Source organism: Stenella coeruleoalba (assembly GCF_951394435.1).
Source record: "Stenella coeruleoalba genome assembly, chromosome: 9".
Taxonomy (NCBI): Eukaryota; Metazoa; Chordata; class Mammalia; order Artiodactyla; family Delphinidae; genus Stenella; species Stenella coeruleoalba.
In genome coordinates, this window is record NC_137155.1 from 72521511 (window position 1) to 72545739 (window position 24229).

At 37.8% G+C, this 24229-nt stretch overlaps 1 protein-coding gene across 2 annotated transcripts in view; it reads left to right on the forward strand.

Moving 5' to 3' along the window:
• The window catches only part of MET (MET proto-oncogene, receptor tyrosine kinase), a 128537-nt gene that overhangs the window by 24157 nt on the left and 80151 nt on the right, over window positions 1-24229 (forward strand). Inside the window, exon 2 of one of the 2 annotated variants that reach the window (XM_079931189.1) lies at window positions 10035-11251. In XM_079931189.1, coding sequence (XP_079787315.1) covers window positions 10049-11251 — 1203 coding nt within the window. In that variant the 5' untranslated portion in view covers window positions 10035-10048. Of the gene's footprint in view, window positions 1-9817; window positions 11252-24229 lie in introns of those variants that run through there. The other variant, XM_079931190.1, reaches the window with a different exon arrangement.

Below are 24229 nucleotides of genomic sequence, written 5' to 3' on the forward strand. Positions count from 1 at the left end.
CAGCTATACATACACATATATCCCCATATCTCTTGGAGGATAATTTAAGAAGGACTTCAGGAACTTGAAACAGCTTTAGAGGAAAACCACAAGATGGCCAAAGGGTGGGAAAATAAGAAATAACACTATTTAAACTGTAGATGAGAGGGCCAAGGTGATGAAATAGCAAGTATTTGGAGTGGGCTCACATAGTAGACTGTGCCAAGTTCCTCATTTTTGATGAAGGTACGCAGAAACTGGCTAAGACACAACTTAGGAGGGTAAGCATAATAGCTACATTTATTGGATGCCAGTGTATACTGCATAATTGAATGCCAGTGTCTCATAATTCATCTCTAACACTCCTGGCCAACCCACAGATGTGTACCATTATTATCCCCATGTTTTAGATGAAGAAACTGACACTCAGAGTCAGAAGGTAGGTAAATGGTAAAGCCCAGATTCACATCACATCAGAGTGTGATGACACCAAGGCCCATGCTCTCTCCACTACACCCACCTGTTCTCCAGAAGGCTTATGAGTTATTGGGAACAATGTTGTTAAGCAAACTAGTCTGTAAATATTAGGCATAAGATTAACTCATGGGTATTTTGAATCATTTAAATGTGGTCATATAAATGAGCAGTTGTGTGGGCTGAAAAACCCTGAAGACTTCTTCTGTCCTTTTGACTTACTGTTAGAAATCATTGTCAAGGTAGTGTCTGTCTACATTAGAAGGGATTTTGGACATGTATTGTTTTATCTTTCTAAAGTCAGCTTAGGTTTTCTTTCATTTTTTGTGTTTTTTGCGGTACGCGGGCCTCTCACTGTTGTGACCTCTCCTGTTGCGGAGCACGGCCTCCGGACGTGCAGGCTCAGAGGCCATGGCTCACGGGCGCAGCCACTCCACAGCATGTGGGATCTTCCCGGACCGGGGCACGAACCCGTGTCCCTTGCATCGGCAGGCGGACTCTCAACGACTGCGCCACCAGGGAAGCCCAGCTTAGGTTTTTTGATGATGATAACACTAAGTGTTAAAGCTTTAGGCCTAGGAATCAAATGTTGAACAAGGCATGTTTTAAAATTTGCTTTCTCGACAGCCCAGTAGATCTGTCACTTTTCAATTTAGGTTACATATTTAGATTTTTAGCATTTATCTTGCTATGTTCAAATCCACAGATTGTATACTTTTTGAGGGTAGAAACTCTCAGTATTTAGACAAGGGCATGGTATGCAATGGGAGCTCACAAATATTTGATTAATATTATGTGATATAATATGACTCTTCATAAGCAGTGAGTGTTTATAAATACAGTATTTTAAATGTCATCAGGAATCTCCTATTGGAATCTTCTCTCCTTAGCTTTGTTTTTATGGGCCTACTTTTCAAATTAATGGAAATAATATAAATGTAGAAAGGGCTAAGAATTTTCCTTAGGATTTCACTCTGGCAAGTCCTCCTGGAGAATTTAGCCATGACTGTTTTTATGACTGCAGTTTCCTTAATACGGGGCCTCGGCCATTTTCCATCATCATAAATCCTTTATACACTTATAAGCAGGATTGAAATGTTTTCTAGTTTTTATATTTTGACTCTTCACTTAGATACATTATTTCTATCTTGAGATTATGTTAAGTAAATATTGTAGAAGAATTTGAAACTATAGAGCAGAAAAAAGCTGGTGTAGTACCTCAGAAATTTTAACTAGTAGATATATCTCCAAATGCAAAGTGAAATATTTAAAGAAATTATTCAAGTAAATAAAGAAACTGTCTTTGCCAATTACTTGAATGTTTTCTATAAAGTTGCTTTTATGCACTTGACTTTGTGTTTGAATTCACAAGTTTGTAGAATCTTCGAGTGGACATTGTTTAGTCAGGACTTTCAGGCACAAGGAATAAAAGAATCACAATGAGGGGCTTCCCTAGTGGAGCAGTGGTTAAGAATCCACCTGCCAATGCAGGGGACACAGGTTCGAGCCCTGGCCCAGGAAGATCCCACATGCTGCGGAGCAGCTAAGCCTGTGCACCACAACTACTGAGCCTGCGCTCTAGACCCCGTGAGCCACAACTACTGAGCCCACGTGCTGCAACTACTGAAGCCCTCAGTCCTAGAGCCCGTGCTCCACAACAAAGAGAAGCCACTGCAATGAGAGGCCCGCGCACCACAACAAAGAGTAGCCCCCCCGCTCGCCACAACTAGAGAAAGCCCGCGTGCAGCAACGAAGACCCAAAGCAGCCAAAAATAAATTAATTAATTTTAAAAATTAATTAATTAAAATCTTTTAAAAAATCACAATGAAACTGCTGATGGAAAAAAGAAAGAGAAAGAAAGGAGGAAAGGAAAAATTTACTGGTTCTCATTAGCTGAAGACATGGTGGATGCAGATGCTTACACAATAGCATTAGTGGCCTGCCTTTCTTCATGTCTAGGATCCCCTGCCTCTTGGGTCACTTTCATGCTCAGGCAGGCTTTCTCCACACAGTGACAAAGATGGTCATCAGACAGTACAAGTTAATATCATTCTTAGTGCTAGTGATTTTTGAGGGAGAGAGGTCCCCTCCCAGTATCTATATTAAACCCCAAAAGACCCTGGTTCGCCTTGCTTTAGTCACATGCTCACCCCTGTCCAAGCTCTGGGTCAAAGGAATAGAATTCACTAAAAGGCCAGCCTGGTTTGCAAGCTCATCTTGTGGGGAAGAGATAAGCCAGGTGGCTGACAGCCCCATTAGATAGGGGAGAGTTTTCAAAAGAGTTGCCAGTAGTAGAGCAGGGGCTGGGCAGGTAAATGCAGAAAAAGTTTTCAAAATATTGTGCCTTTAGAACAAAAATCTTTTCCAGGAAATTCAAATAATTTGAAACAGCTCAAATAAGCATCATACTTAAAAAAATTAGAAATACACTTATAAGAACTAGCTTGCATGTTTATCATATTTTAGATAATATTTTATCCTCTTTGAATCTCAGTTTTGTCATGAAAACATGGGAGTTTCCCCTGAAACAGTTTACCCTGAAAACATGGGAGTAATGCTTACCTTCTAAGAAAACGTTCAGATTAGAAGAGGTGATGTAGTTGATAGCATCTTGTAAACTATAAAGTACTACCTATATATATAGTTATAAAATATTATGATTTCTAAGAAAAATCAGTTCCTAAGGAAAGCAGAGTTACCTGTGTCAAAGTTTTGAAAGTCCCTCTCTTTTAAAAAGCTATTCCATGACACCTGTTGTGTTTTTTCATGAGCCATCAGTACTTGCTTACAACACAGGTATATGCTTTGAGACAGGTTTTTGTTGATGAGGGCAATGATGGTGACAGTAGTAGTGGTGTTAGGCACAGGTAGTTACTCAATAACTCTTAGAGAATTAACTGTATTTCTAGATTTCTAGGGCATGAAAAGCCCAATGTAAGCTAGTTAAATGAGAAAACTAGAGGTAGATAGATGGCAGACAGAGTTGAGTATGTGGTCTTACCATTAGGTTAAGCTGGTATTTGTAGCTAATAGAGCAGCCCTCTTTAAAGGAAATACCCCTAAATACCAATAGTTTAATGACCAAGGTGCCACTGAGATAATCACTCCCAGGAAATGTTTTGCCAGTGAGTTTATCTTAACTATCAACTGAAAAGAAATACGGAAATGTTTTATGAGTGATTCAGTTTCACCTGCTACGTGCATGACGTTTTAAGAGAATGAATTAGTCAGTCTGTTTGAATCATCTTTACATGTTCCTTTTAGTAAGGAACTCAAAGTTGGTTAAATGGCCAGTGCTGTTTCAGAAAGAAAGAAAGAAAAAACAAACAGTAAAAAGACATTTTATATTGTAAAGCCTGATCCAAGCACATCACAGGAATAAATGTATCAAGGCAAAAATACATAAAGATGAAAGTAGTTCTGGAGTCACTCCCAATATAAATATGAAAATTGCTCACACAGCCTGATCTGGCAGATGATATAGATAGAGAAGAGAGAGCAATATATGCCAGTTCAATGGCATTGGAGTAAAACGTAGAAAAACAATCTCAGAGTTGAAAATTATTGGAGTTGGAAAATACTTCAGCGTTCATTGGTTCAACCCAGGGGTATGCTTGTAAGTATTTAACAACCATCCCTCCAGGGGGGAAATAAGCCCTGATTTTTAGTGTTTGCCAACTTCTATGGGGTAAATACTCCCACCAAGGCTGATTTCAAGCAACCAAGATGAGGTCACTGAACACGGGTTGGGAAGAGATGCGTACGCTAAGCCGTCATTAGCTTGTTCCAGGGGCCTCCAGCACACAACTTGTTCAACACTGTAATTTTACAAATAAGAAAGCAGCTAAGGCCAAAGGAGTTGGGTGACTGGCTTTGGGTCATACAACCATTCAGCTGCACTGCCACAACCAAAACTCAGGTTTCCACCCCACTCGCCCGCCATGCTGAGCTTCAGTATTGGGAATGCATGGTGAGGAAAGGACTACGTCTGATTGATTAGTAAACTTGCCTGACTCCCTTAGCCTGGGTAAGTTCCCCTTGAGGGGCTCCCATAGACATTTCCACGTTGAGTTTAAACTGTAGTCTGTTTGTCTGCCTCTTCATCTCACAATTAGAAAATGCTTTATTTATTTTCATATCTTCTGCACAGTATCTGGAACACAGTACATGCTCAAAAACTATTTGTTGAGGGCATGAACAAGCAATAATAGAGAATATTTATTGTGCCAAGCACTGCTCCTAGTGGTTTATGTTCATTAACTCATTGAATTCTCAGAGTAACCATCATAAGTGAGACAGGTACTATAATCACTCCGATATTTCAAATGAGAAAATAGATGCTCAGAAAAATTTACCGAAGGTCACACAGACAGTGAATGGGTTCAAACCCTGCAGTCTGTCTCCAGAGCCTGTGCACTTGATCACTCAGCTGTCACTCAGTTAACTGGCAGTGTCATCAGTGTGCATAGCTCAGCAACAGATATTTCCCAAAGTATTCCTCCATTCCTTGTGAGGGACACAAACATTTCCTGGAGAAGATCTAATCTGACCAACACACACCATTGTTAACAGGGAAGGGCCTCAATTAATTGGAATGATTAATAAAACAGGATGTTTAAGTTTTCTCGTTAGCTGAGGGTTAAACAGAACCCATATTTTAATTAAAAATTCTATTGTTGACAATGGGCCCTAGTCCTATATTTTTGCTTTAATAAAAAAAATTTTTTTAATTAACATTTTTTTGATTTCTCAACCTGAAAAATGGCGTCACCACTTGCTATCAAGAGAATATGAAGAAAGCATAGGAGACTGGGTTACTAACTCCAGGGTTATTCTGCAGGGTTTTTTCCTTAAATAGAAAAAATTTTTCTCCTTCCCTACTGGTTTTCTTATGATTTGCCATCTCATCAAATGAGATAACAGTTTGTACATTTTCTTGGATTCTAGTTGATTGAGGATTAGTACCATGAAAGACATGTACGAACCTTCAGATAGGAAACTTATTTTTTAAACATAATACCTCAGATTTTTTTTTTTTAAGATCATGTTGAAGGTTCCCTCAAAAAGCCTAGAAGAAAAAAGTCATTCTCACTCCACACTGCATTAATGGGCATCAACTAAGATGCAAATTGGTTGCAATGCTTTTTTTTCTTTTGACAATGGGAGTTTGTTTATTTTCTTCCCGTATTATCTTTCCTAGAGAAAATACAGTGATAAATTATGTACTAGGCTAATGTTCCCAATTTCAGAAGATACACTGATAGCATTTTGAGAAGTGCATTTAATTTTTCTGCATAATGTATTCTAGAAGGTTTAGACACATATTTGTAGTTTGTAGTTTGTATTTGTCTTGTAATAGAACAACTTGTCCCAAATCCTTTTCTTCTACTCCTTGTTATTCCCCCTACCAGTGCCAAAACTTTTCTAGTATACTTTAAAATAGTGAGACTTACATTCAAAAACAGCAAGTTTATGCATATATATACATATATATGCACATATGTAACAATCATATAGTTAGACATGTTTAAGTGTGTATATACACACACACATATGTATACACTATGTAACAAACAAAGTGCTTTCAAGGATAAGATCTCTTTTTGATACTTAAAGCAGTCATGTGAGGCTAGTGGACCCTGGGAATCAGAGGTGAATGAATTGCCTAAAGTCATACAGCTAGAGAGGGAAAGGGCCAGAACCAGAGCTCTGTCTAACTTCTGCTCCAGTGCACTCTCCCTCTTAGCTCAGGAAGCTGCTCCAGTGTTAGTGAAGCATTCAACATCCCGGACAGATTCCTGTCAGTCAGACGTGGGATTGAATCTGGTTCTGTGTGACTTTTGGCAAGTTTGCTCATCTAGAAATGGAGAATAATAATACTTCCTACTTCACAGGATGTTTACAGAGAGTATATCAGAGGGTCTAGCAGAATGCCTGGCACGTGGTAAACACTCAATACAAGTTATTGTTATTTTTATTATTATATGGTTTATACCTTGCTGAAGCTCTGCTTTGCCCTCTGGTCCAACTATAATTTTGTAGCCTTTAAAGCCTATATCCTCAATCAGATGTCTTCATTTGGATCCTTAAAATCATTGTGTCCTTGGCCTTCTTTCTTGGGTTTCTTCCATATCTCATGAATGTGAAGAGGAAGTCATATACATTGTGTCTTCAGGAAGCCCTCAGAGCTACTATACAATCCTTTCTTTCTTGCTGACCTCAGTTTGCATACCCTGCTGTAGATATTCTAAACCTCCTCCTTTACCCTGAAGTCCCTGGTCACTCCTCTGTAACCATCAATTTCAGCAGATGGTCATATACCCTAATTTATTTTTTCGAACATTGAGATCATATTCCCTGAACTCCTTAAATGTCCCTATATCTTTATGTGACTTCTCATCTTCTCCTGCTGTCTCAGAAAGAGTGACTTCTCTTATGTTTCAGGGCTCTTGGAAATGCCTCTTTTTGATCCCTTGGAATGTTGATTGAACAATTTTTATCTCCCTCATTTTCTCTTTTTGTTTTCCCCGCTTCTTTAGGCCCATCTACTTGCATTTTTCCTGATTGTATCATATACTCTCTCCTGCCACTATATCTTTGCACAAACTGCTCTTCCACTAGGAATTTCCATTCCTCATCCTCCTTCAAGACTCAGCTCTAGCCTCATTTCCAGTCTGGTTGGCTGCCCTTACTACACCTTCCCATAATTTCTGTCAACCCGTTGCCTCCACCAAGTGACTGTGAGCTTCCTGGGAAAGGTACCGTGTTTCTGGGTTCCAAGACCTACCACAGTGCCTGGCCTTTAGTAGATACCCAACAAACGTTAGTAGAAGAAAAAGAGACCTACAAATAAGTGTACGTCTTTCCTGCAACTTAAAGTCCTCTCAACCCTGATATTGCCTTCTGCTTGTCCTTCCTTTGACAAACATTCTACTTCCTCATCACATGTACCCTTGCAATTTAGTGGTCTGATACCACTGTTGAATCTGCTGAACCTACTCTTGTAAAGGTCAACAAGGAGCTTTTGTGTGGATTACATCCACCTTCCTGAGGCCCTCGCCTGCCTTCTGTGACGCAGTGCAATTTTGGCTCTCATGACGCCTCCCTGAACTAACTTACCTTCTTTGCTTCTTTCACTAGTTTCTCCAATGTGCGTATTCTCCGAGATCTGGTTCATTTGTCTTCTCTTCCTTCACCTTTTCCCTCCATGAACATACTCTTTCTTGGTTTTAACCATCTCCTCTGTGCAGATAACATGCAAAGTTTATTTCTATTCCAACTAGAATCCCAATTGCCCCACTAAGATCAAGTCCTGAAGTTTCATTCTTTCTAATGCACAGATGGCAGATACTTGGCACTTATGCTTATACTTGCCTCTGTCTCATCTAAGATGGATATTACCTCACCCAAGACCAATTGTGCCACTTTCCCAGTAAGAGCAGGCTTCTCCTCAAAATCCTTCTCATTATTCTCCTCTGTTGCTTGGCACATATGCTGTCTGCTTGGAATCTTCATTCTTCACTTCAGATAACCTGCTTGCTGGAAACAATGTAAAACCTACTAGTCATTCCTGTAGTAGAACGTTTTCACTCATTTCAATAACACATCAAACTCAACATGTTCAAAACCAGCTTATCATATTCCTTGATCTTTAGCCTAACTTCCTCCTACTGACCACCCTAGTTTGTGACTTGTTCCACTTTTTCCCAGATGACGCTGCTTATCTTTACCTTCTCTTTTGTGTTCCACCAGTTTAGATGTCCAATCTTATTTATTCAAATATGTCTCTCATTCATCCCTTCCTTTCTATTCTTGGGGCCACCATCTTGCTTCTGGCCCTTACTACCTGGTTATGGGCTATAATGCCTGTCATCTGGTCTTCTCATTGCCAGGTTCTCCCTGCTCTAAGCCACTTTTCCTCCAGATCAATCTTCCTAGAGTAAAACCTTGCTCATATGACTCTCCAGCTCAAAACCCTTCAGTGACTTTCTATTACCTCTTAAATAATGCCTATAATTCCTATCAGTTTGGTAGGGTAAAATTATCTTTGATTTTGGAGTCAGTAAATTTGGTTTTAATCTCTGGCTACTACTCTTATCTGTTCTGCGACTTTGAACTTATTGTTTAATTTTTATTCACTCATTTATTCAACATATATTTATTGAACACCTACTCTGTTCTAGGTTCTATATCAAGTCCTTGAGATAGAGTGATGAACCAAACAGACATTGTCTTTGTCTTCTGGACCTGAAATGTATTGGACTTGTCCATATTTCTCATGATCATAGTAATCCTAAGTACAGGCCATGCCTTCCTCTCTTGATGCTTTTAACATTTGGTTTTTGCTATGCAGGAAATTATAATACCATGTATTATAGTAATTTGCATATATGTATTATCTCTCAACCCCACTGTAAGTTCACTGAAGGGTAAGTGCCATGTCCCATTTCCCACAGTGTAAGCACAGAGCCGTGCACAGTGAATTCTGTTGTGTTTTTGTGGACCTAGAGTTAGTCTTTGGCATAGTTAAAATGCCCAGTATGTTTTTAGAGGCTCCCTTTGTCCTGTCAGAATTATGTATTTTTTCAAAAGGGGGAAAGAAGTAATAACTATTTGGTTTCTATTTCTCTAAGGCCTTTATTTTCTAACCCTGCCTATAGCTGTTATAAGTAGAACTCACAATGTTTATAACTTGTGCACCTTAACTTTTTAAAACCTGACTAACAAATCCACTTATGCTTCCTAGTAGAAATACTGTCCGTGTGCATACAATGGAATGTTAAAATAATGTTCTTTTAACTAAATAACTTTTGACTTGGTAACGAACAATATGTTGTTTTTCCCTGAGAAATCACTCTAGGACTTTAGCCCTAAAGATTATATTTTATTTTATACATTTTTAGCTTTCTGTTTTTACATTCCCAGTGATCTTACATTAAGTTAAGCATTTGTCTATCCAAAACAATAGGTCAGTTATAGCCAAATTATAACCATACCTTTCCTCTGCACACAAAATCCTATAAACAGCATGTGATCATATTGCTTCTAGAATTTATGATTGTTTTCCACCAAAAGGAAGCTAAATTTAGCCTAGTAATTCTACATGCTCCCAAGGAAACAATGCCTGCTGTGACTTGTAGAATAAATGAATCTGAACCACAATTCCTTTACTTGACTAACTGAGAAAGTTTAAATATCAACCTAGTCATTAACCACAGATATTAAACCACATTAAACAACCAGCAAAAGGTTAAGAAAGAAGTTTGCTATTTTTCTGACTTCGCTGCTGAATGAGTCTAACCTAGTTGCTGTTACAGAACAGAACATTGTTTGCATCTCATAATGGTTCTCTAAAATTACTTGTTCATGGCTTGAGTTCTAAAATTAGACTATGTAGAGTCATGTCCAACTGCACAATGCATCTTTATGTGAAACCAGCTAGAGTTTTTTGTTTTCACTCAATGTAAAAATTCCAGTTAGGAAGATTTGTTTCTAATAGTTTAACTGGTATAGTTCTTTCAGTTTCTTCTTTGTTTCTAATGACAACTAAACTGCTCTTGCCTTAAACATGTTTTGGCAGATAAACTTCTCACCATGAAGGCCCCTGCTGTGCTTGCACCTGGCATCCTTGTGCTTCTGTTTACCTTGGTGCAGAAGAGCAATGGGGAGTGTAAAGAGGCACTAGTAAAGTCCAAGATGAATGTGAACATGCAGTATCAGCTTCCTAACTTCACAGCAGAAACACCCATTCAGAATGTCGTTTCCCACAAGCATCACATTTACCTCGGTGCCATTAACTACCTTTACGTTTTAAATGACAAAGACCTTCAGAAGGTTGCTGAGTACAAGACTGGGCCTGTGCTAGAACACCCAGATTGTTTCCCATGTCAGAATTGCAGCCACAAAGCCAATTTATCAGGTGGTGTTTGGAAAGATAACATCAACATGGCTCTGCTTGTTGACACGTACTATGATGACCAACTCATTAGCTGCGGCAGTGTCCACAGAGGGACCTGCCAGCGACACGTCCTTCCACCTGACAATACTGCTAACATACAGTCGGAGGTTCATTGCATGTACTCTCCACAGGCAGATGAAGAGCCCAGCCAATGTCCTGACTGTGTGGTGAGTGCCCTGGGAACCAAAGTCCTGCTGTCTGAAAAGGATCGATTCATCAACTTCTTCGTGGGCAATACCATAAATTCTTCTTACCTTCCAGATCATTCATTGCATTCGATATCTGTGAGAAGACTAAAGGAAACGCAAGATGGTTTTAAGTTTTTGACAGACCAATCCTATATTGATGTTCTACCTGAGTTCCGAGATTCCTACCCCATTAAGTATGTCCACGCCTTTGAAAGCAACCATTTTATTTACTTTTTGACGGTCCAACGGGAAACTCTAGATGCTCAGACTTTTCACACAAGAATAATCAGGTTCTGTTCCGTAGACTCTGGTTTGCATTCGTACATGGAAATGCCTCTGGAGTGTATTCTCACAGAAAAGAGAAGAAAGAGATCCACAAGGGAGGAAGTGTTTAATATTCTCCAAGCTGCGTATGTCAGTAAGCCTGGGACCCAGCTCGCTAAGCAAATAGGTGCCAACCTGAATGATGATATTCTCTACGGGGTGTTTGCACAAAGCAAACCAGATTCTGTCGAACCAATGAATCGCTCTGCTGTCTGTGCGTTCCCTGTCAAATATGTCAATGAGTTCTTCAACAAGATCGTCAACAAAAACAATGTGAGATGTCTCCAGCATTTTTATGGCCCCAACCACGACCACTGCTTCAATAGGGTAAGTCATACAGGTTCCCTACTTACAAATTATGAGGTACAAGTCATAATAGGTATCAGTCTAGAAGAGAATATAAAGGGCTTTCTGGTGTTTGGTAAATGGTCTTTATCCAAATATTTGCCAATTCTCTCCAAGAAAATTTAGAAATTGAATCTTCATTTAAAGGTAGAATCATAGCTTGAGAAAAAGTTAATGTGATAACTAAAAGAAAATATAAAATACTTTTACAATTTGGGTTTACAGGTTTGCCAGTATTTTTCAGATTATTAACCTTGTTTCTCATATCAGCTTTAGTAGTTCTGGTCAGATGTACATAAAGTTTAACACAACAGCAATTCCTGTAAAGCACAATTATTGAGATGCCATGCAGTCTTTACAACATTTAGAATAAGATGCTTAATTTTTAGGTTTTGAAGGCTTTTTTTTTTTTTTTAATGAGATCCCATTCGCTCACTGATATATGAGTGAACAGTCTCTATTCTTGGCATTACTTAAAGAAACTTCACTAAAAACAAACAAAAAAACTCTTCTAAAATGTTGATAAATTAAACATTTTTAAATGCACTAATATACTCTCTGAATAAATTAGAAAACTACAGAGGAAATTTTTGCTCTCAAATCCATACTTTGGATCTTGACTTTAATACATAAACTTCGTGCTTGAATGGGCAGGTGTCTACCAAGTTCTAATTTGTTGCTTTTTACCTGGTTGGCATTTGATATTTATAGATGTAAATATTCTCGATTGATGATTGTTTGTACTTACATGAAATGATATTTTCCCTGTGATCGTTAGGGAAATTCTTTATTGCTTCGATTTAGATATAGTAAAGGCTACCAGCTATACCCAGAGGATTTATCCTGCTAGTCCTCAGATCATTTGGTGCTAGAGGAAGAGCATCAAACTGGGAGTCCACTGTGGCCTTGGGCTTTCTTGGTGGGGACCCAGATTTGAACATACAGACCTGGTTATGCCTCCTAACATAATGACCACTAGTGATCATAACTGGATGAACAAATTCTATAGCTTTTCTAAAGACAATTTGACTTTGAAAATGTACATCTCACTTACTCTAGCAGTTTTCAGTCTAAGTGGTAAAGGTTATAATTGCAAGCAGGAAGAACATTAAACATGTCCTTGATAAAAGAAAGTATATAATTTGCAGATGGATAACAAGGGCATAATAATTCAGAAACGTTTGTTTCACTTTTGCTGAAATGTCTAGGATACTTCTCCAGATGGAAACTCTTAAGTAATTTATTTATAAAGTTAGAAAAGTGCTTCTGAGAAAATGAATCCATCTTATAGTGAACTAAAGACATAACTTTCTTCTCTCTCAAAAGTCTATGAATATACATAATATACATACATATATATCCCAACTAAGACTTATTTCTCCCTGGATACATTTAATATATGTTGCAAAATCTGTAAGAAGCAATGGGATTGCTCATGAGGCTGTCCCTTTTCCTCACTGGAAAAGACAAAGAATGAAAGGAAACAAAGAGACTTTCAGAAACCTGGGAATTAGGACATAAAAGTGTAATATTAATAGCATTTCAGAGAAAACATTTTTCCTGCATCCAATGAATTGCTTCAGAAACAAGTTTAAAAAAGAGTCTACTGGGAATTCCTTCAGAGCCTCTAAAGCACACGACTTTGCTATTTAAATCTTGTTCTGTTAAAAATTAAAGAGACTTTACCTTACAAGGGTATACTGATATCTTATCTCATTGTTTTATTTTGTACATTTCAGCCCCCAGATGTAAAAGTATTTATCAATTCTAGAAATTCTCAAAACACAGCTGAACTTTATCCTACCCCTTTGACTTTTTTAGTGTTCCAAAGGGAACAAGAAGGCAGGGTTACCCAATGAAATTCAGGGCAGGTTTATCACCCAGGAAAAATGCCCAAAATGCACCAACCACACCTGAAACTGTTATCACTCCCATCACAAAAATTCTTGTGGGAAACAAGGTGGAACTGGCCAACATAGTCTTCTTACAAGGGAAGGCAACTTTTACACTAGCCAAATTCCACAGAGACAGATACCTTCCAATCTCTTCTATTTATTTGCCTGTTTATCTTCTCTGGTTACTAAAGGTCAGAATTCTTCCAAGAATGAAACTACCCACGTTATCAGTTTTCATATACCCGCCACAGAAAGACCTCAGATTGTTCCAATAGTCAGCATACAGTCATTTCCCAGCTTCATCTTAAAATGAAGGCACCTAGAGCTGTTACTCACACAAAAACAAAATGATTTACAAGATCAAAAAAGTTTGGAGGGGCTTCCCTGGTGGCGCAGTGGTTGCGAGTCCGCCTGCCGATGCAGGGGACACGGGTTCGTGCCCTCATCCGGGAAGGTCCCACATGCCGTGGGACAGCTAGGCCCGTGAGCCATGGCCGCTGAGCCTGTGCGTCCGGAGCCTGTGCTCCGCAACAGGAGAGGCCACAGCAGTGAGAGGCCCGCGCACCACAAAAAAAAAAAAAAAAAAAAGTTTGGAAATACTCTAAGCAATACAACTCCATTTTGTCTTGGCAAAGATATCAGGTGACCCTTCTGACAATTTCTTGGAACTAAGTTTTTATTTTGGCATAACGTTTAGTGAATAGATACATATATTGTAGTTTCGTTATTAACAAAACTAATCAGTCAGATCTTTATGGAGGGACCATTGTGTGCTCCGTGGACAAAGTTAAGAAAACTGCAACAGTAACCTTCCGAGGACTTAGAGAGCACATTCTCAGCAGCAGGGGTTTTCTGGCCTTCCGTGAGCTTCCACCCTACGCAAAATGTGTCTCTATCACAGGATCAGACAGAGGACCAAGAAAGGGTCTTTTAGATTCTGTGGGTCCAACAGGTGTATCAGACCTGACTTGCTTAGATCACATATTAGATCACATATTATGTTGCTTTTTCCACTCTCACATTTTATGAAAGGATCTGTGCAAACTCTTCATGTACAACTTCTTATATTGATGACATCACTAAAACCGTCTTTTGAGTCATCTGATAGTTTCCAAAGCAGATCATCTTCACCTCTTAGTTATTTGTGCTTCAGAACTCATTAATTCCACATATGATGCTGTTTTCGGAAACTTATCCCAAGCCACAGATATCCATTCATGTAATACAGTGTTGATTATTAGTTGTTCTTCTTGATCTTTGCAGTGTAACCATTTTCTATGTTGCTTTTGAAAGTGATTCCTAAAGGGTTTGTTCACGGTGATTTCCAACATTTAGGATTATGAGATTCTACACCCACAAATAATTAAATCTTCAGTCTTAAATATCTTTACCGCCTTTTTGTACCCATTCATCATTTAACCTCTATAAGCATCCTAAATTAATCGTGATTGAAGTTGTTTTAGGCTAATGTATGTTCCCTAAACAGCACATTATTCAAAATAGAGTAACTGAAAAAATGCCACATAATCTGGAGACTTTGTAAATCCCCAAATTTGAGCATAAGAAAACCTCACCTTCTACTTGGGGATAAACTATTAAAAATTTATTTTAAGCACATTAACTGAATCTCCAATAGTATCATATACGGGATTTAGTAACATGACAATTATTCCAGGAAAAAACTAGAATCAGTACACATTAGCCCAGTTTCTTCCAAATAAGAATGAATATTGAATAAGGGAATTTTTTGTCCTCAAATCAACAAAGATCCTGTTCCCTAAATTATATTTACTAAGAGAAGTGGAGTTATACATTTTGGAAAGATTTTTAATCAAAGTTGAAATATAAAAGGGTCCTTGAAATACCTCTCATCTACCCAGGAAATATAGTTACGACATTATACTTTTTCTTGCAATCCCATTACCAAAATTTTTTCTACATATAAGCATTTGAAAGAATAGAAATAGACTGGTAGCAAATATTTTTACCAATATCTTGGTCATCTTATGACCAGTGATTGATCAGTTGTAGGGGAAAAGCATGTAATTTGGTGCCAGACTCACCAGGTTGGAACTCATGGTCTCCTGCGTACCAGCTGTGTAACTTCTGCCACGTTACTTAATTCTTAGAGCCTCAATCTCATTCGTAACATGCAGATAACAATACCTACTTCTCAGCCTTTTTGTAAAAATGTGGGATAATAAATATAAAGTACCTGGCACAATAAGATGACCATAAATTTATCTCTTTGGGAGGCAGCATAGCCTAATGGAACAAGACTGAAATTAAAGAGATCTGGGTTCAGACTTGTACCCCATGATTTTCTATCTGCCTGACCATGAGGGCATTATTTAAACTCACTGAACCCGTTTTCCTCCATGCAGGACTATGGTGTGGACAAGTACAATAATGTTTAAAAGGCTGTAACTTTGTCCTTGGCACGTAATAATTAACAGCTATTATTGTATTGTTGTTTGTGTAAAGAAAGTCAAACTCAAATTATTGGATTGTTTCCTGGAAGAGACACATTCTGGTTCTATTGCTCATGAGGGTCTTTTACTTCCCCCACTAACTTATGAGGGACCTACCTCCATAATGCTTAATTTGTGTAAGTCCTCCTTAACACTTAGTAGTTCCAAAAGAAAAATAAAAAGGGAGATATGGGAGTGGTGGTGGTTTGGAGGGTGAAGAGAAAGTCAGCTAAATCAGAATTGTGCTATATAGTCAAGCTAAAAGGTGTAAGGTGCTCCTTTACCTGACTTTCAATTCTAACTACCTATGGCACTATAAGATACTATGCTAATGTAATTTATCTTATGCATTCAAGAATTTGCAGATAATGCAGTTTTAGAAAAAGTTAACCTCACAGGTTGTTTGTACTAAGCTTCCTTGTTTTTAAACATCATTTATACTCTAATTCAAAGAGTAGCCAACTGCTTCCCAAAATAAAGGAAACTTAAAGTAGTAATTTTCCATCTCCGTTTTAAAGAGTGCCAAAGTTAAAGGGTCACCACTCAGAACCATCAAAGGAAGAAAGTAAAATGATTAGAACAATTTTGAATGAAAACAAAATCAAAACAAGATGCAAACAAGGGATAATAGGAATAGGCATAAAAATAAACATACAGTGATGTTTCTTTATTACTATTATAAAGATGATAGATGAGTAAAATTGGGTTACATTCAAGTTGTAATGGAAGAAAATAATTGCAGCCTTCCATCAGGAAACCACAAGGACCATTATTGATCTGTCATCCTCAGGGCATGTCTCATAATATTTAATAAAATAAACAAAGATTTATAACTCTTTATAGGCCATATATCTATAATCTCCCACACCACACCATTTGAACTGGGAATGTGGAGTCAACGTTACAAATAACATCCATGTAATTATACTGGTTTGGCATGTCTTATTTAAACAGTCTAGCACTCTCAAGAGAACGTATTTTGTATTAGGGATGAAAAATGTGAAGTCAGATTTCAGGGTTTTTTACTTCCTGTGCTTCGAAATGAGAGAATGTTATCCTATATGAAAAATGTTGAGGATTCTTCATTCTAAACACCAAATATCTTGGCCATATGCCAAATGTAATAGCTAACAAAGCAAAATCTTTCAAGAAAGAAAATCCTTGAGGTCTAAGGATTCAATATACTTAAAAAAAATTAATTAGAAATTCATTAATTTTACACTTGATTCCTTTCCTTCTGTAAACTCTTCTTTATTGTCTCCCAGGCTCAGGGAGTCGCTGCTCCCTAACTTATTTACTTGAATTCTTCATGCTATCCATCCCATGAAAAGTGCCATATTGCATTAGTTTATTAAGAGGAATTTTGAATTATTTTCTTTCCAGAATTTATAACACTTTCTGAGATCACAGGGCACACCCTGGGGGTGTTAGAAAACATGTTACAGAGCGAGCCATTAAAGCCGTTTGCTTTTTTCTCGTCCTCCTGCTAACCCTTCTTTAAACCATTTTATAGTTTATTCACAGGTACAGCCCAGGAAAGAATGAAAAAGCAAAGACATGACGTTTTAATAAACTAAGCAAAGAAACACAGTTAATGCTGAAACTGTCGCCAAAAATGTAAATAAGTTTAACGTGTGGATTATATTATCATATATGATAAGACATGCTAATATGTAAATTAATTCATTTTTCTTAATATCCTTTGAAGCAAGTGGTGTGATCTGTGTTAAGTAGTTGATTTCTACATGGAGACTCATTTGGTAAAGTTAGTGGAACAAACAATAAGGAGTTCGGGCAAAAAAATAAATCTTAAAGTGGGTCTTTGAAAAGCTGAAGTGTTAATAAAACTTTGAAGCCACAGCTCTGATACATACTTTCATTGCCGTACTACTACATGATTAGAGACTTCTGAAAGCATATGGGATCTTGCTTTTTTTTTTTTTTTTGCGGTACGTGGGCCTCTCACTGTTGTGGCCTCTCCCGTTGCGGAGCACAGGCTCCGGACGCACAGGCTCAGCAGCCATGGCTCACGGGCCCAGCCGCGCCGCGGCATGTGGGATCTTCCCGGACCGGGGCACGAACCCGTGTCCCCTGCATCGGTAGGCGGACTCTCAACCACTGCACCACCAGGGAAGCCCGGGATCTTGCATTTTGATAAGAATATTAAGCTCCTTGAGTAATAATGGAGTTTTTATTCCAAATAATGTATCAAATTTTGGGTGTTACACCCTTACTTCAGACTTCTATCTCATTGATGGCATCCCGCCCTGCATTATTATCTCCTCACTCTAATAAGAAAAATGAGGAGCTGCCAGAATTTGGATAGAAAATCCACCAGGAATTTCTGCCGTTGCTTATTCATAGATTGGCACAGATACTGAATCAGTGGGCACCCAGCATCCAGGATGACTCAGTGCCCAGATATGTGCTGTAAGTCATATCTCCAGCATCCAGGGAGGACTGTAAAGGGCTCATTTATCAGGGAAATGAAACCGATGGCTCAGCTACTCTTGAAGTCATTAAAACTCTTTTATTTTTTTTTAATATAATAGTGAATGTGGTAAGTGATTCTAGGATCCTGGTTACATTCCAGTCTGATAATTATATATTTTTTCTAACTAAAATGGTCCGGGCAGGTTCATTTGCATATGAATGACTTGCTGAGTAAAGTCCTTGGAAAAGACGTTTCCTGCACTTTACCCTAGACCTAGGCTAAGGTGGGGCAGATGAAGTGTGTCTACCTTCTATACTTCAAAAATATTCTCTAGTTTTTCAACAAGAGGACAGAAAAATATCTTAAAAATGCATGCTAATATAGGGCAAAGGCTTCTTTTAACTATTCCTGATGTTCACTCATAGGGGAAGGTGTTTTATGAACAGTATATAACTATAAAACAAAAAATAACAATTCTGAATTCAGGCTAAAGTCTGACTTCAGTTGTTTGATTTGGGTAAATCACCAAAATGTTCATCAACCGAAGGACATTAAAATGGTGATATTTCCAATGGTGCTGTAAGTTAAAGGCATGAATTAAGGTCAGTTTTGATTTGTGAAGCATTCTTTTCTAGAGCTGATTTTATGAAAATTAAACTTGCTTAGTTGTCTTCTAAAAATCTATGGCTTATTCATGATTTGCTAGAATTTGAATCCATGTACCAGAAAATATAAATCTGTAGGATACTAAATTTTCTGATGACATTTTAAATTTAAAATCTGATTAACACTTGCATCTAGCAACCAGTCTGCTAACTAAACTATAGGTGAAGTACTACTCAGGAAATGGGAAAAATGCAAAGATTAAATTGGTCTGTTAGCTCTGAGTGAATCAATAGTATTTAGTGCTAATGCACTAAGCAGATTACAAGCACTAATGCAGTAGCAGTCAATAGCAAAAACGAATATCTCTAAAAATTATCTTGACAATAAAACGTGCAATAGTTTCCATTTAATTTAAGCTAATTACGTTACATGCTTGTTCTTTCATCTTATTAGTTTAAGCCAAGTGCTAGAATCCTAACCATTTTATTTAGTGCATAAAATGGCCAGAAACTTGTAATCATCATTTTCAGCAAGAGACAGAGGAAAGGATTTATTCAGACAACTAAGATTCAACAAGAAATTCAACAGGAATTTACTGAATGTCTAACCTACTGGTATTACAATGGTGAGTAAGATAGGCCTGGTTCTTGTCTTTTTGAAGCAAACCTACTGGGGAGGAGATGACAATCAGTCATACCAGCAAACAAATACATCATAATAATTCATGAAATATAATGCGAGGGAAATAAACATCTGTGAATGCAAATGAGGAGGAAGATCTAAATTTGGTAGTATAGTCACAAAAGGCCACCCTGAGGAGGTGAAAGTTAACTTTTTCATGAAGCTAAAAGTTAACTTACATAAAGCTCAAAAAATCAATTATGGGGCTTCCCTGGTGGCGCAGTGGTTGAGAGTCCGCCTGCCGATGCAGGGGACACGGGTTCATGCCCCGGTCCGGGAAGATCCCACATGCCTCGGAGCGGCTAGGCCCGTGAGCCATGGCTGCTGAGCCTGCGTGTCCAGAGCCTGTGCTCCGCAACGGGAGAGGCCACAGCGTTGAGAGGCCCGCGTACTGCAAAAAAAAAAAAAAAAAAAAGCAGTTATGTCTTCACTACATGGTCAAGTACATAGCCAGTATTTAACAAACTAATTTTTATCTATATCATAAGCTCGAGGTCTTAACTATTTGCTGTGGCATTTAAGCAGCTTTTTAAAGTGGGTTCTGACCGTGAATGCATATTACTTTAAACTTAGAGAAATGTATCACAGGAGGTAAAACTGTGCTGGAGAATTTAACTTTTTTAAACACTTTATCTTTTTTAGAAAAGTTGTCAGTGTTTCCGAACTTTGTCTTTTCTTTGATTTCTAAATAGTCACTTTTCGTTAAGTAATTCTTAGTGTGAAGAAGATAATGTGTGAATTTCTAGAAGCTAAGGACATAATTTAGGTAGCTCTCACTTTCACTGCCTGTCATAGCCTATCACTTTAATCACCTTCTTTGAAAGCAGAAATTTCTTATATCAATCAAAGTTGTTTCTTTCTTCTCCCCCGCTTCAGTCTTCTGTGGCCAACACTTGGGACCCTACTCATCAGAAAAACCTGTGTTTCTTAGGGATGGAAGGGATTGTCCTGTTACCAGTAAGTCCTATGACCAAAAAAAAAGAGTCATATAATTATGAAAACACACAAAATAAGGTCTTTTGAAACTGTCAAAGTTATAAAAGTTGATAGAATTCAAAGGAATGTGATGCTGAGTCTCATTGTCTTTCAACATCTGTGGACTGTCCTCTACACAACTACATCCATTTTAGACCATTTCCTTCTCATGAGAATCATGTGGCCTAGAGGGCCAAGTGAGAGGCAAGTGCTCCCAGGACTCACGAGGATGTCATGAGCACCTACTGAATGTACAGGGGCATGCGCTCTGGTTAGTACCGCCTTTATGCTGATTTAATGCATCTCTAGCTGCAGACACATTTTGCCTTTCTCTTTTGTTACACTCATGTTTATCTATATATATTTAATCCTGCAAATATCTAAATAGGTTTAAGGTCTTAGGCACTTCGTCATGCTTTTTTGTACCTAAGCATGTGCTTTGCAGATCATAGACATTAGTGTTGATTTTGACAAAAAGTTTTGTTTTCCAAAAAATATGTATATATATTTACACAGTAAACAGAGACCGTCTGATTTGCTGCAGTGTTTGGATAAAAGTCCTTGATAAAATCTGCAAATATATTTTTGTGACTGGATCACAGAAAGCATTGTTTTTGTCATCTCCACAAGCCACAAAGATTTATTTGAAATGCAGGTGCAAAAAATATGTATGAAGAGTAGAAAGAAATTCTCACCTTTTTCTCTCTTCACTTTGTTCACATTTGTTTGGCCCAGAATGAAGTAGAGTTTGCCAAGGGAAAAGATGAGGGAATAGGAGGCATTTAATCTTCAGGGCTTATTCCTGTGCCTAAAGTCACAGAGGTCACTGGCTTGCCCCTTCCTGAAGGCTGTAATTACAGGCAGAGGACTGTTTATTTTCCAGTAAAGTGACCAGAATCTTGAATATAAGAGATTGTTTATAAGAGTACAGCGTGAGCAGGAGTTATACGAAACCTCAGAAATAATAGGAAGGTGAAATTATTTTTCTTCATAGTCACTAATATGAGAAGGTCCAAGACTCTGGAAATGTTCTACAGTGCAATAACAGAGGCAAGTATGAGGTCAAGTTAGGTGATCCTGGAAGTTAAGTGATCCTTAAGGAACTGAATTAAATTAATAAAGAAGAGGAATTTATAATAAAATATAATATTCCTGATGATTCACTAAATATAAACTTATTTGTAACTTCAACATCATGGTAAACAAGAATCAGTCAATATATTAGTAAGAGTAATTGAGAAGTATTTCTAATTTGAAAAACACCAGTTACATTGTGTTTATCTAGAGCTGATGTGGAAAAAAACGGTCAGTGTTTCATACTCTCAACTAAACTCATTCTCATTTCAGAAGAGTCATAGGAAAACTATTGATTCCAAGTAGAATTGGGCAGACAAAGCACAAGATCAGTTCTGTTACTGGTCCAGTAGTAGGGATCCTAGTCAGTGTTTGCAAAATGATGAGTAATATGTAAGTGGTGTTTTAACAATAGTAGGTATTACTTGTAATTAACAGGGAAAGCGGCGGGGGGTGGGGGGATGAATTGGGAAATTGGGATTGACATATATACACTAACATGTATAAAATAGATAACTAATAAGAACCTGTTATATAAAAAAATAAAATAAAATTCAAAAAATAAAAAAAACCACTGTGCTTGACCAAGCAGCATCTCAAAAAAAAAAAAGAAAAAAAAGCAAAAAACATTGAAAGGTCAAAGTACAGTGTTTTGACATGTACAAAGAGGACTAAAATATGTGCCTGCTTTAAAAAATGATAGAGCAGGGCTTCCCTGGTGGCGCAGTGGTTGAGAGTCCGCCTACCGATGCAGGAGACACAGGTTCGTGTCCCGGTCTGGGAAGATCCCACATGCCGCGGAGCGGCTGGGCCCGTGACCCATGGCCGCTGAGCCTGCGTGTCCGGAGCCTGTGCTCCGCAATGGTAGAGGCCACAACAGTGAGGGGCCCACGTACCGCAAAAAAAAAAAAAAAAAAAAATGATAGAGCAAATTTTGACGATTATGGTATTTTCTATCTAGATACTTTTTTAGAATCAAATGCTTATGAAAACATAAGCAGCAATTTCAGACTTTTAGGCAAACAGTACTTTTTATGATCCTGGGTATGTGATATGATGGTGCAATAATTGCCCCCATGCCTCCTCTCCTATCTCCTTTTGTTTTTAGTGGATTCTGCACAGGAAAACATATTCACCTCAGTGTTGAAAATTTGAAGTTCACCTTTTGTGCACAGTTATAGATCCTAGAAAAGTATACACCAGGACTTTACCACACCTAACAAAAAGTTCTTTATTTTCAAAAAAAAATCCAAATTATTACAGGATCTAGGGTAACCATGGTGTAAACTATATGATATTGAGTATCTTTTGACCCTGGTGATAAGATAACAATCCAATTGAATGAAGATCAACTCATGAAAAAAGGATTATTAAAGATTTGAAAAGTAAACACCTAAATTTTCATAAGTAAGTATTAATTTAGTCTTTGTGTGAGCTTTAGCTATTAAAGCTTTCTCTGCAGTCTCTGGGCTCTCAGAACCAGCTGTTATGCTCCCAATGCATTATTTAATACTCTGTATTCTGAGTATTCAAGAACTAGTTAAGAAACAGTCAAATTTTCTGTTTTCTCTGCCAGTATATAATAAAGTCTCTGTTCCAGTGAATGGCTGGACAATTATTTTAACAAAAATGTTGACATAGCTTCATTTTACATTTTTTGCTACTAGCAAGGCTTTCTAAATTCCAGGTAAATCACAAGTCAAACTGAACTATTGTTTGTTTTGTTTGTTTAATGCTCTGTTTCCTTCTAACCTTATTCTTGTCTATCAACGTCAACTCAGTTCCCCAGTGGCTCAGGAAACTCTCAATTGGGATTAAGTAATAGTTTTCACAACCTCTCCCATTCATTAACCCATGTGGACATTCTCAGTCTGTGCACTAGCCTTATTTAAGACCTTCTTAAGTACCATACCAGCTGCTGGTCTTTGGGTGCACCTAACAACACCTATTTAATCCAGAAATAATATTTCCAAAGAAATCATTTTACCTATCTCAACATTCTTCATTAACACAATCTTATTAAGTCTGCTTCTTCTATGACTTCTCCAGAAGAAAACCTGATCTCATTCATAGTAAATACGAACTTTAAAAATCTTTACTTCTTCTCGCCTTCTGCATATACACAAAGCAGAAAACGGAAAATTGTATATTATCATCCTTTACAGGTTTTTTGTTTTATTAGTGTGTTGAAAACAATACCAATAAGATAAAGCTAGATCTCCCTGACTCCATCCTCGTCCCCAAGCAATCTGTTTGTTTCCAGACTGCTGCTGGAGTAATATTTCTTGAAAGCCAACCCGTGTATGTAACTGCATCCCTTAAAATAATTTGAAGGTTCCCCAATGGTTTGAGTAAAATCCACACCCTCTAGTATGATATTCAAAGGGTTTCTTAGCTTGGCCCTGGCTATTGCCTGGTGCTCCCCACACTCAGTGGTGTTCTGGCAAATGTTTAACTCTGGGGTCAGGGGGAGTAGAAGCCCCTGATTTGTAATGTTTACCGGTTTAGGTGGTGTGAATACCCCCCCAAGCCAATTTCAAGCAAAGAAGGTAAAGTCACTGAATAAGAGTTAAGAAGAAATGTTCACAGTTGGCTCTGTAAGGTGGTACAAGATGGATCAAGCACACCACTGCCACCCTACCCTACTCTCAACTTTCTTTTTTTGTCTCATTCTTACTCTTTCTTTTTTTTCTTTTTTTCTACTCTCTTAGCAAATTTCAATTTTACAATACAGTGTTATCAACTATAGTTACCATGTTATATATTAGATCCTCAGACCTTATTTATCTTTTAATTGAAAGTTTGTAGCAATGAATGGATAAAG